General features: G+C 37.6%; 1 protein-coding gene across 3 annotated transcripts in view; it reads left to right on the plus strand.

Annotated features, from left to right (window-relative positions):
* The window catches only part of LOC128011621 (cadherin-like protein 26), a 57,826-nt gene extending 50,829 nt beyond the window's left edge, over positions 1–6,997 (plus strand). For all 3 annotated transcript variants that reach the window (XM_052594253.1, XM_052594251.1, XM_052594254.1), the window contains 7 exons: positions 123–253; positions 516–563; positions 1,481–1,543; positions 3,548–3,604; positions 4,532–4,579; positions 4,756–4,830; positions 5,586–6,997. In XM_052594253.1, the coding sequence (XP_052450213.1) occupies positions 123–253; positions 516–563; positions 1,481–1,543; positions 3,548–3,604; positions 4,532–4,579; positions 4,756–4,830; positions 5,586–5,804 (641 nt within the window). In that variant the 3' untranslated portion in view covers positions 5,805–6,997. The remainder of the gene's footprint in view (positions 1–122; positions 254–515; positions 564–1,480; positions 1,544–3,547; positions 3,605–4,531; positions 4,580–4,755; positions 4,831–5,585) is intronic.
* Positions 6,998–14,094: the final 7,097 nt, after the last annotated feature.

Here is a 14,094-nt window from a genome sequence, read left to right on the forward strand (position 1 = left end):
AATTCAACTGCTCAACTGATTAGATTTTATAATCACGAGAGTACAGTTCATATAATGGCACATTCTCCTATGTTGTGTGATGTGTACTGTATGTTATATAATGGCACCTTGTTGTTTTGCAGTGCTGCTCCTCTTTTGTTTCCTCTGTGACTGTCAAAGCAAGAATTTTCAACACATCCCTCTGAACCTGCAGGACGAGGGTAACCAAACCCTTGTCAAATACAATGAAGAGGGAGGAGGCTCAATCTTTAAGGTATGTGAAACTGTCAGTCACGTTGAGAGTTTGGAGTTATGAATTTAGTAGAAAAAGCTGTAGAAATTATTGACTGTGTGCCTGAGCTTTAATTCTTAATAAGAAACATTATTTAATTAAATATAACTTGTTCCAGGACATTCCACAATGTTTGTTCTAATATTTACATCAAAAGCCTGACACTGTTCACCTGAGAGTATTTGGTGCAGTTTTAAGCAGAATCTGTGATCATCATTATGCCTGTGATTTTTTTTCTTCTCAGCCTGAGTCAATGTTTCTGAAGGATGGCTTGAAAACTCCTTCAGCACCGGTACATACAAGTTTTTCTCTCTTTTTTTTCTGTTCCGTTTCTCATTGACCTAAAGCCTACATGGTTAAAAACCATATGATCCGACAAGTATGTTGTTGCATTTTGGCACAGTGAATAGGAATTGCATGAATTAAATGTATTTCTTCCTATAAGCATTAAAGGGTTAGTATACTTACAGAATTTAAATTCTCTGATAATTTACTCGCCCCTCATGCCATCTAATATGTTAATGTCATTCTTTCTTCAGTTGCAAAGCATATTAAGGTTTCTAAGGAAAATATTCTAGGATTGTTCTCCATATAGTGGACTTCAGTAGTACTCAGTGGGTTAAACAACCAAAAATTCAGTTTCAATGCAGCTTCAAAGGGCTCTACACGATCCCAGCAGAGGAATTGGAAGGGTTTTATCTTGCAAGTTTGCTTTGTAAACACAGGGTCATTATGTCATGCGTGACCTTTCCCATGTGACGGCATAATGCATTAGGCCGAGCTAGTTCAAAACCAGCATTTGTGGTTAAAAGGTTTATTTTTATTTATTTATTTATTTTTAATGGAAGATTGTTTCACAAGATAAGACCCCTATTCCTTAGCTGTGATCAAATAGAAGTTGCACTGAACTGAAATTTGGAGCTTCAACCCGTTGAGCACCACTGAAGTCCACAAAAAAATTCCTGCAATGATTTCCTCAAAAACCTTCATTTCTTTATGACTGAAGAAAGAAAGACATTGACATCTTGGATGACATGGTGGTGAATAAATTATCAGGACATTTTTATTCTGGAAATGAACCAACTTTAATCCTTTAATGCAAGATTAGTAACTTCTGGGATTTTATCTGTTGAGTAACAACAGGATCTAAAAGAAAATAATATGGCATGGTTCTAAGTTAATGAAAAAACTGTCTGTCTGTTGTTCCAGCCTGAGTATGCTGTTGATGGATACAGGAAGGGGGAAAACTATACGATGAAAAGCCCTGCAGGGGTGAGTGTCAAATGAAATAAATGTGCGGACTGCCAATAATTATTCCTAGATCATTTATGGAAAAACTGACAATAAGATCTGATGCAACACCCAAAACACACAGAACACATTTTTCACAAGTCTGCGAAATAGACTTAAATACGGTAAAAATGTAATATTATTTCAGATATATGTTGTGCTACAATTTCAACCTTAGCTTGTAGCTTGGATCAGTAGCTGGGATCAGATTTCCTCCCTTTTTATACAAAGTAATTGAACTGATGTGAAAACATGTTCCAGTGAACATGTTGAGACTGTATGACATATTCCACCCTTGGGGTGCTATTTTAAGGATCTAAGCACATGGTATGAAGCGCATTTTGATGCAGGCGTGTCCGAATCCACTTTTGCTAGTTTAACGACGGGAAAACAGCTGGCACGCCCGGGCGCATGTTCTAAACGGGTTGTTAATGTTCTCTTAATGAGTGTTTTTTGGGCGTAACATATAATTAACCATTCAGAGTGTCATCTCCCGTTCCCTTTAAAAATTAGTTGTGCTCACGCCATGAAGGGCTTGCATTCATGGTAGAATGTTATTTATTCATTTTAAATGTTTGTGTGCTCCTGCGCATCCCTGTGTGTGTATTAAGCAACGTATAGGTTCATTGTACACCCGCTTATAGGTGCAAATTACCAACATGCTCTTTTTATATGACAAAGACAAAATAATGACCAGACTTTAGACGAGGTTGGAGTTGGTCTGTGTCTCAGACTTTTTTCAGTTCCTCAAAATAGTAACGCGCCAACAGTGTGCCTGAGCACACCTCTTTTTCAGACCAGCACGCCAATGGGCGCACAAATGGGCGTAAATGCTCAGGACCTGAAAATGAGAACTGCATCAGGCTGAAACTAACAAAAAACTTGCACCGTGCCCAGCGCCACATTGAGCAGGGTGTATGATAGAGCCCTTGTAAACACAGTAAAACACAATAACCAACACAGTAAACTGAAACCACACAGAGTTTGAAGAGAAAAAAACGGTAGTTATTTTACAAAAATCACCCATGCAACAAAGTGGCAGTGTGCACACTATCCTCCGATCGAGCAGAGTAGTTTGGAGATGGAGAAGGTGAATAAAAGAAGAGCACTAAGGGGAAACTTTAATAGCCACATATTTATTAAAAAATCAACTCGAACCATATGTATCTACAATATAACTTAGACTATATAAATGTATTGATTTAATGGTTTATGCATTATAAAAAATGTTTAACAAATTAAATGATGTCCCTTTCCTCCCCTGCACCATTCACCTTCTCCATCTCGGTACACCTCTGTTGGTGGTCTTGATTATCTGTTTACATCTACTAGCCATCGTTGCTTGAATTAGAATGAGTTTTCCTAACACTTTTATACTACTTAACGAAGAAAGAAGGCGAAAGTCACATAAAATCTGCAGACTTGCCAACTGTGGTGAAAATGTAATGGTTGAATTACTTGTAGATGTTGTGACATTGTACTCGTGGATTGGGAAAGAAAGATGATAAGATAAAGCATCAGAAAGATCTCAAATCAAAAGGAGTGTTAAGTCTTGTTGGCTTTTTTCTAGCGATTGCCCTGAAAGTGTGACTGATAATTACTCAAAATCGTGAGGGATGGGGCACATTTAGTATTTTCTGTGGAATTGTGTAGTTACAGTTTATATGCTCTTATGCTCTTATATGCTCTTGTGAATCATACAAAAAGTGTGATTTTTATGGGGAAAAGTAAGCATGTAGGTCCACCCCTAAACATGACCATCAGCAAGGTGTAAGCAGATCATACAAAAGCGTACAAATGAGAGTATACAAATTCAAACAAATTAGCCACCAATTTGGCAAACTGTAAAATACGCAGGGATTACCATGAGATTGCGTTTTTTTTCGGGTGACATTTTTTAATTATTAATTCAAATATTATCAGGAATCATGGTCATATGCTGTTTGGTGATGTGAAATATTGTCTGATTTTTGCTTTCTCTGACAGTATAGCTATCAGTACAACTTCCAGGAAATGCCCAGTGGTGCAGGAGTGATGAGCGTGGTGAGTGACAGCTTCAGACGGAGACACGTCAGACACCACAGACTGGGAGGGGGAATTCAACCGTCTTTCCTTGACATGAGTTCCTGCTTCACAGCAGTCTGTGAAATGTGCTAACATACTCAAGTAGAGCAGGATTCACGTCTGAGACAGCATAGTAATCTGGAATTCGACAGAAAGTTTAGGCGTATACTAATAGACTAGACTGCACTATTTCTGGTGTAAATCAAATGCAAATGCATGGTAGATTTACATGCTTACATTATATCTTTCCACATACGTCTATCTATACTATTGCAGACGTCAGAACCCTGAAGACTAATTCACTGCTGGTCCCTGCCAGATTTTCCTTTGGGATTTTGTGATGTTTTTTTTTTTTTTCATTTTTGACATTTTGTTCTACAACATAAACTGCACACACTCACAACCCAAAGGTCAAATGTAGTAACTTATTGAAAAATATTAGTGCTGTCAAATGTGTACACACTGTGTATATTTATTATGCATATATGTTTATGTATTGAATATATTTATATATAATATACATTTTATGAATATAAATACATAAATGTATATAAATGTAAATATTTTATAAATACAAACTGTATGTGTGTGTGTGTTTATTAATGCATAATAATTAAACACAACACACATAAATATATTATTTAAACAAAAACTTTTAATTTGAAAGTGATTAATCACAATTAATCGTTTGACAGCACTAAAACATATGTTTTCAATTAATTTTTTATTTATTATTATTTTATGTTTTTAATCTTACTGGCACAAACATTTTGGACAGTAGTGTTTATACAGTAAGTGTGTAAGTGTTATGATTGTGCTGGATATTTAATCATACAGTTTCTCTCTCTCTCTCTATCTCTCTCTCTCTCTCTTTCTTTCTCTGTCTCTCTATCTTTCTCTCTAAAGCCACAGCAAAACTGGTCAACGATCCAAAGGGAAAGGGAAAACTTTAGGGTAAGCTATTCAAATGATTCATAGGATTTTAAGAAATTATTTTCAACCACTAATAAAACTACAAAAGTACTGAAACCTTTTAGATAATTTTAATTGTAGAAATAGATTAAAAAATTTAATACAGAAATAAGTTAAATTAAACATTATCTAAATTGAATATATTTCTTGCTTTTAAGAATGAAAGTCGCCAGATGCCTCACACATACAGCTTAGCACGAACAGAAAGGAACCTGGCTGAACACATTGAGAGGGTGAGTCCAATACACAAAACACCTGACCAACACGAAACGAAAGAAACCTGGAGTACACGAGAGAGAGAGAGAGAGAGAGAGAGAGAGGGACAGAGAGCTGTTATAATGCTAATTTTCACATATAATTGATACTTATGTAAATATATACATACATAAGCATACGCTACAAAAATGCAGTTATTTTAATGTCAATTTATGAATTACAAATTAAGACAAAAATAAATGTGAATATGTATAATAAATGTATTTTAGTGTATTTAAACATATTAACAGTTCATATAATAATTTTAATTTGACAGGCTGCATTTTTTAAAGTGTACTTAAGTGTGTTAAGTAACATGGTCATGCAAGTGTCTCTCACTTAAGCAGCCTTTTATTTGATTAACATTACATGATCTGCAAGTACAGTTTTTATAAATATACTTATTTTATACTATTAACTTATAATTTCTAATTAATTATAACGTATCATTTTATACCATAAAACATTAATTTAAGTTAAATGTAATTGTTAATAAACAAAGCTTTTGTTTTTCCTTTGACACTATTGGTGGAAAGGTGATCTTGCTTCAACTTGTTCTTAGTTGAAAATGCAATGCACTGTCGCCTCCTATCCCTCAAAGCGCGACATAATGTTAATGTAGAGACAGAGACCTGCAGACCATGCAGACACCACAAGGTGGCAGCATCAGATAAAAAAAAATGTATCAGCAAAAGCATTTTGATATTTCTCTTTCCATTGTGTTATTCCATAGAAAATCAGCAGCTTTCCGGAAGAGCAGAGGGACTGTCCAGCGTATTCCCCGTATCAGTACGAATATGAGGGGAAGGGCAGTGACTGTCAGTCACTGGATCAGCTGACTGTTAGCAACCTCGGAAATAACCTGGACTTCCTGCAGAACCTGGGGCCAAAGTTCAACACTCTGGGTGGGATCTGTCAACAGTCAATGGAGCGCAGGAACGTCCGGCTGTGAAAGAGGGTGATGATTTGAGGCTTTATATCACGCCACATTTTTACAATGCTTGCTGAGCTTCAAAGGGGTTCCAGGGTTGTTGCTGTTTTTTTGCTGTGATTTTTAATTTTTGGAGACATTGCTCTAGGCCATTCTTGAATTGAGCGCCATGACACCTGTACAGGCACAGGATGATTATGGATATAAGCTGTGAACATCACATCTTCCTGCCCTCAAGGAACTATGGAATACACTGTGCATTTGTGCTTATGATGGATGTGTAAAGAAGCATGTTGGGGGCTTGGAATGAAAACTTGTGTCTGCATCCCACCAGCTTGTGTAAAATAAGGCGGTTGGTGGCTTGGACTGTTGTAGTTTTGGCTGTGACCCGTTTGATGGCCTGATCAAATCTAAAGAAACTTTTTTTTTAATTATTATTCTGCAAACACAAAGCCACACATCACTACAACAATTTATGCTGGTAGTGTTTGTCTGGACTTATCATTCACTTGCTGCCTTTAGCTGTCATATTGTTTTGTGCACTTTGACTTTGCACTACAGAATCACTGCCAAAAATGACAATTCTATCATTTATTCATCTTCATGTCAATCCAAACCTATACAGAAACTTATGTCCACCACAGAATAAAATATAGATACATTTATTTATTTTTTTACACCTGACCACATGCTCATGCTCTCGCATTTCTGAGAAAAAAAAATGTAATTGTAAGATTAAAAAGAAGCATATCTATTATGTGGCTAAAATAGGCTAAGTTTCTATACAAACCTTTTCCTTCTGTCAGGATATACAAAAAAAAAAAATAATAATAATAATAATAATAAAAATGCTTTGGAGGACGCTGGAAAAATAAAAGCTTTGATTTCCAACAAACCCATTGACTGGACACAGTATATTTGTATATTTCATAGAAGAAAGAAAATCATTTTTTTTTTTTTTTTTTTGAAAAATGTGAGGGTGAGTAAATAATGACTGAATATTTGTTTTTGAATGACTGGGCATGAAAAAAAAAAAATGCAAAAGTGATAAACAATGCCAAAGTTATTTCACAGAACAATAGGGATAGAAAATGAAAGTAAAGATCAGTCATTATTCAACAGTATCTGAGAGTCTGCCAGGTGGCAGTAATGCATCGTTTATCATCAATACATTCTTGGAAATAACCCAGGTGAAGAAAGGCACTTTAAATAAATATCCCTATTAACTTAAAAGGATAGTTCGATCAAAATGAAAACTTACCCCCAGGGCATCTAAGATATAGATGACTTTGTTTCTTCAGTAGAAAACAAACTGACATATTTAACACAAACCATTGCAGTCTGTCAGTCCTATAATGCAAGTGGATGGGAATCACGGCTAAAACATAAAAAAAAAAAAAAAAACATACACAAACTAAACCAAATTAAACCCTCTGGCTCATGACAATACATTGATGTGTAAAGACACTAAACGATCACACGTGAGGTGTCTTTTTCTTGTTCTTCTTCTTGCTTGCTTTACTTCTTCTTCTTTTTTAATGGCAGTTGGGATCCATCTTATTAGTGCATTATCACTCCTTTCTGTTTCTGGTGTGTGGATCAGTAAGTAATAGATTAGGAGTGCAACCATGTCCACTATTTCATTCCCGTTCACTCCTATGTGTCATTAGGCCACAGCTGCCCCTATTATTACATTATGCTATTATTACGAAGAAAAAAAGAGGTTGTGGGCAGCTTTTCCATCTAAAAGTAAGCAGATTCAAAAGCAGGCAGTTGTATGAGTAAGACTATAATACATGCTAAACTCAAGTCTGACCATCCCCCTCGGGCCAAAGGTGGGGGGGGGGGCACAGGGATGTCCTTGGGGGAGCCAAGCCCCCTGGCCCCCAGCCAGGCCTGAATATATGACTAACAGTCTACAATGGTTTGAGTTAAATATCTCAGTGTGTGTTCTACAGAAGAAACAAAGTCACCTATATCTTGGATGCCTGGGGGTAAGCAGATAAACATCAAAACTTTCATTTTTGGGTGAACTTTCTCCTTTAACGTGCCTTTCTTCAACTGGGTTTTTTCCACTGTGGAAAAGTTTTATAAAGAGTGGCTGAAATTCATCTTTATCACGTTACATTTACCTTACAATAAAGTGTTCATCTGTTTCCTCCATATTGCTCCCTGTATATTAAATAGTTTTTGTTTGTTTCCTCCAATGGTTTTAAGGACTGATGATATATTTTAAATTCAATCATCTTTAGGGTTTGGGTGTAGGGCCTGAGTTGTTGTCCTCAATGTTCATTTTCTCTTTGAGGAACAGTCTCTCTAAAAATGTATATGTAACATTATCTGATTTTTGATAACACTTTACAAAAATATTCAATAAGGACACATTAGTTAATATATTATCACAACAATTTTTACAGTATTTATCTAGTTTAATATAAGGTCACAAACCTTTTATTATAAGTGTTTAGTATGAATTCATGTATCTTAAATGCTTAAAAAGTATCAGTACATGTAGACTAGATTAATAAATGCTGTAAATGCATTGTTAGTGTATAGTTCATGTTGGCTAAATATATAACACACTATTATAAAGTTTTCATGAACAGCATGTCATGAAGCATAAGAATCTGAATTAAAATTGTAATGATGCTGAATAAATGACACCGCTTTCTGAGAACTGAATCTTGTTGGTGTATTTAGTTATTTGTCAAGTCTTGTGTTGGTCATTCAAAACTATAAATCTTTTACGTACAGGGTATAGTTTGTCAGCGTTGGCTTGTGAGTTAAATGTTAGGTTAGAACTGGATCATTAATTATAATGGTTCAATGATGAAAGCATGTTGAGGCACACTTCCTAGCACTTCAGGTCAGATATAGTGAATTATGAATGTTCTATAGAATCTCGACATGCATGACACTAAAGACTCCCATATCAACAATTATCTTTTTTGTCAGCTGAACCCCTTTGGTATAAAATATGTAGAGGACATACTGTACCTCCTGAGATCTTAATTTAATATTTAAATTGGTTCCCTTTCAGTTGGTCACTCTTGACGTTACGTCGGTGACCAACAAATTGGGATCTCGCTCAGAGAGACCAATCCACTGTAATGTAATGTATGTAAACTAAACAAGCCAATGCAGATTGGTATGCAATGATTGCATCCAGCTGCCACTGATCACAGCGCGAGTATAACTAGGCAGCAGGTGCAATGCATACTCAGCTTTTCACTTCAGTTCTGAGTGGTCATACGGTTCTGCTCGTGACTTTCCTGCTTGAGGAAGACTCAATGAGTTCTGTGCACTTTTTTGAGCTCTGGTGTTAGCTGTTCCGCTCTTCAGCTGCAGTGGTTTCCCATGTCAAGTGGGTTGCACAGATCAGGCTGCACTACCACCTGTTTGTGTTGAAATCTCCCCTGTACACTTCAGCACATTAAAAGAGCAATTTCAAATAGAGCATTCACGAGTATATGTCTTTTTAAAGATGCCCTTCCACCTTGTATTTCTGGATGCTGTTTTTACCAGGCACTGGGTGATGGTCACGATCGCTACCTCACATATCAGGGTAACGACAGCATCCAGAAATACACAGGTTCAGCTGCATCTACGAGACACACTTATGCCTTAAAGTGGACACTGTTTGTTGAGAGGTGCTCTTCTCACCGAGAAGCCCCCTGGAGATGCCCGATCAGAGTCATGCTTTCCTTTTTTGAAGTTGGAGCGAAGGCTGTCTTCTTCCACCCTCAAAGTCTTTGCTGCCCCAATTGTTGCTTACCATGACCCTGTGGAGGGCAATTAGCTAGGGATGCATGACTTGGTCATCAGGTTCCTTAGAGAAAAGTTAAATCCTCCCCAGTCCCACTCTATACCCTCTTGGGACCTGTCTCTAGTGCTCAAAGCAACACAGCATGGCCCATTCAACCCTCTGCAGTCAGTTTAGCTGAAGTTATGAAAACTCTGCTTCTGCTTGCACTTGCCTTCACCATGAGGGTATAGGACCTGCATGGATTTTCAGTCGATGAATCATTCCTAGACAGGGTTCCTACAGGTTTCTTCAAGTTAAATTCAAGTCTTTTTAAGACCTTTTTAAGTCCATTTATATAAAAAATTAATACCTATTTCACGTCCCTACCAGCAAAGAAAAACAAAATCCTTGAACTTGTTTTCATTTATTTTTCAAATGTGGAATGGGTAAAAGATAAGCCAGGCAGGTGTGAAAAATAAAAACATCTCAGTAGGCCACAGACAGTTTGCCGAACAATGTTAAGTTGTTTTTTAATATTAGCTAGCTACTTATTCCATGCTGGGAATATGGGGAACTGAGAGACCCCTGAACAATAAACATTGAAAATTAGAACTCAACAATACATTAAATTAAGAAACACAGTCAACTCCTTAGCTCTTCACTCAGGGCAGCAATCTCTTTATCAAGGACAGCCAGTTGCGTCAACTTCTCCTTTATCGTGACCGCAAGTAAACATTTTAGCGATTTCGGAGTCAGGGAACATGCATTTGAAAAGCTCTGAGATACCCTCATTTCCATTTTAGGACTGATGTTTAGCGATTGTGTTAAGAGTCCACAACACCTTGGCTTTCATTGTTGGCGTGGACCCAAAAGCTGTGTGCAGATCCACTCTAGTTGCGGTCATAGCTGAAGGGTCTGCAGTGCTAGCAGCAAGCTGGCTATAAGGGGCTGTTCACATATCGCGTCTTTTGCACGCTCAAGTTCGTTATTTCCAATGTAGGCGCGCAGTATGCGCGTTCATAATGGAAGCGACGCCCACGCACCGCATCGAGTTAAAAAATCTCAACTTTTCAGAGAGCCGCAAGCGCACCGCAGGTCATGTGACAAGAACTAACCAATCAGCTTCATCCTTTCCCGTAACAACGTTGAAAGCTCAGCCAAGATAAAGGAACAGCTGATCATAGCTGTATATGGATTGCCATTTTAAAAATAAATTTAGTAGCAGAGCTACTGCGTGCGATTTTTGTCCTGCAAATCCATTTATCCTTTGCTGAAATTTCTGCGTCTTCATGGAGAGTGCGCGTCATTGTTGCCTCAGGTGCGCTTCTGCCCGAGCCCTTTGGAAAGAAGGAGAAAGCGGTGCGCCTAGTGTTTTCCACGCGTTTTTAGGTTGTGATATGTGAACGGCCCCTATTATTAGATCCTGCTGCCGCTTCAGGAACATTAGCAGCTAGCTGGCACTTGTTGGTTGAAACCATACAGTATATGGTTGAAACACGTAGGCAATGGAATTTGTTTTTATAAATTGAGAGCATTCATGTGCTTGGATTAGGGCTGGGATAAACGATTATTTTTTAAACGATTAATCTAGCGATTATTTTTTTCAATGCGTCGATTAATATAACAATTTTTTTTTTCAGATCGATTCGATTAAGATTATATCTCCATTAATTGACAACTAACAATTTATACATGTTGATTTACATATCTTAATGAAACAAGCATGAATTCCTTAACATTGCAATATATGTTTATTGCTCTTAAAATTACAAAATAAAAGACTAAGAATGCATTACTTTGCACTTTATATATAAGAGATAGCATTCAATAAAACCTTGAAGCCTTGAAAACACATAGCTTACTGAAACAAGCTTACTGAACACATAGGGCCTAGCTTACTGAAAAAAAGTTCTTCTTTCAGCTGAAAATAACAACAACTTGATGTCTAGCGTTCTTGAGAGAGAGAGCAAGAAGCGCTCGTGTTGTTTGAAGACTGTGAGTGCGCGCGCAGCCGGGGCTCTCTCTCGTACGCGCACTGTCAGCCAAGCAGTCATTCTATTCTATATCACTCACCGATCAAATAAGGCTTTGACAGCCGGCAAAAAAAAGATCAATGCAGAAAAACCCCTGGATTGGTTATATAACGTAGAATGTTGATCCGGCCATCGCGTATATTCAGCGCAAATAAGGTAAACGTTTTGCAAACGTTTTTTAGAGAAATAAAAACAGGTCGACGAATCTATGCGCATATTTTGCGTCGACGTATTTTTTTAACCAGGCTGTAAACATGTTTTTTTCTGCTGTAAAGTTGGACATTTTAACATGGGGAGTCTATGGGACTGACTCTCTTCTGCAGCCAGCCGATGAATTGTAGTTTTAGTCACTTCCTTATTGGCTTCACGAGAGAGAGCGTGAGGTTGCCGGTCAGACTGCGTTGCGTTCTCAATTACTGGTTCCGCCACTCTTTATTTATACTAAGTCATTTAATCAAAATAATCGTGGTTGACAAATGAAACTTTTGAGGAAAATTACATAGAAGTTACATACAGCACAATTTTTAAGACCCAGATATCAAAATTCAAGACTTTTTAAAGTCTTTTTAAGGTATTATTTCCAAATGAGGAAAGGCTTAAGGCTTTTTAAGACCCCGCGGGAACCCTGCTAGAGTTTGGGCCGCTGACTCCCATGTAATCCTGAGCCTGGCTATATGTTCCAAGGTTCCCACTACTCCCCTGGAGGAAGCAGACCCAGCCAACTTTGCTTTCAACTTTGCTTTATCCTGTCCGTGCCTTGAGATGGTACGTAGACTGGACACAATGCTTCAAGACCTCAGATCAGCTCTTTGTCTGTTTTGGAGGCCGGCAGAAGGGGAATGTCATCTTTACTAGGAGTGTTGCATCCTCCTTGGCGCTGGTTCGTAGCGCCTCGCTGACAGATATTTGTAGAGCTGCGGGGTGGGAGACCCCCAACACATTTGCTAAATTCTATAGCCTTAGTGTGGAGCTGGAATCCTCCTGTGTTCTCACCTCAAATGGGTAGAAGCACTGAGAGGACCTGGTTTAGTGTCAACTTGCTAAATCTGCTCCAGAGAGTCCGTACTTTAGACCCTGTCGAGCTCCTCCATTCCCTCGGCAGCCAGACGTGGTGAAGCATCTGATGCCAGGTGCCATATGTAGAGACCTAAATGGGTCCCATATGTGGAAAGTCATGCACCTAAACGGCTGTTCATATGTGTAAGTGCTTCCAAAACCTTGGTAGGGATCCCAATTTGTTTATCATTACAGATGTGACGTCAAGAGTGACCGACTGAAAGGGAGCATCTTTGTTACGTATGTAACCCCATTTGCCTCAAGGAGGAAACGTGAACGTCATGTCCCATTGCCACAGCTGCTGTACCACTGCTGAGCAATCTGGTCACCAGCTTGGCTCTTCAGTGAAAACCTGAGTCTGCGTTGCACCTGCTGTCTATTTATACTTGCGCTGCAATCAGCTCCAATGTATATAAGGCTAAATGTTTGAGTTATTTCACAATAAACCTATTGAAATTGTACCCTAGTTTGTGCAGTACATTTATTAAAATTTGAATGTTAAAACTTCATATTGCTCATGTTCTATATTTTTTGTTTAATAAACAAAATCACTGGTAAATAAAAAAACCACAGTACCACATCATCAATATTTTTTTATTTGAGTATCATTACTTCAGGATTGACTCGCCCATCCCTAACACTCATTCTGACGTCACCCTTTCACTGACGAGGATCCACTGATGAGCAAATCGGTTCAGATGAAGAAACAAACTCATCTACGTCATGGATGACCTGAGGGTGAGTAAATATTTAGCAACTGTTCATTTTTGCATTAATTATTCCTTTTATTGAAAAAAATTCTGAGAAGTTGTTACAAGTAACTCTGTTTTTAGTTAATGTGATACATAAAAAATTACTTGACCATTTGAAAAACAAATCAAGATATACCACAAAACATGCTCTTTTTCCGCAGCACTGACAGGAGTTGCTAATTGTTACTAGACATGTGTGAACTTGTAAACCCACCCCATAACATTTTTTGGGCTGCTTTACTGAACAGACTCCTAATTTACTAAACTTATTGAGGCAACTGAATAAGATTAGAATATCAGTTCTAATATAATAATTATAAGAGAAAACTACAAGATTAAGTAGAGGTGTGCAGTGGCTTTTGTTATGAATGTGTGTGGGTGTCAGTTCACTCAGCAATGAACATGCTGTCATCATTTATTCACTCACAAGTCTTTCTTTGTTCTTTGAAACATATAATTAGAGACATTTTTTTTTCTTTTTGTTCCACAGAATAAAGTCACATAATTCATATTAATTTCTGTCTCCACAGAACATTGCCAAACTCTTGTCACAATGTTTGCGTTTCTTAATCCTGTTCACTGTGTTATTAGATCAGCAATAAGACTTTGCAAAATAAAACAATAGGAATCTTCATCTGTGGGTTTGTGTGAGAGATGCTGACAGACCGCTTTTTTCGGTAGCATTTACCTTTCAGCATTCTGGTGAGAAAGATTATTTTTCACAG

Source organism: Carassius gibelio, chromosome B23 (genome assembly GCF_023724105.1).
Source record: "Carassius gibelio isolate Cgi1373 ecotype wild population from Czech Republic chromosome B23, carGib1.2-hapl.c, whole genome shotgun sequence".
NCBI lineage: Eukaryota > Metazoa > Chordata > Actinopteri > Cypriniformes > Cyprinidae > Carassius > Carassius gibelio.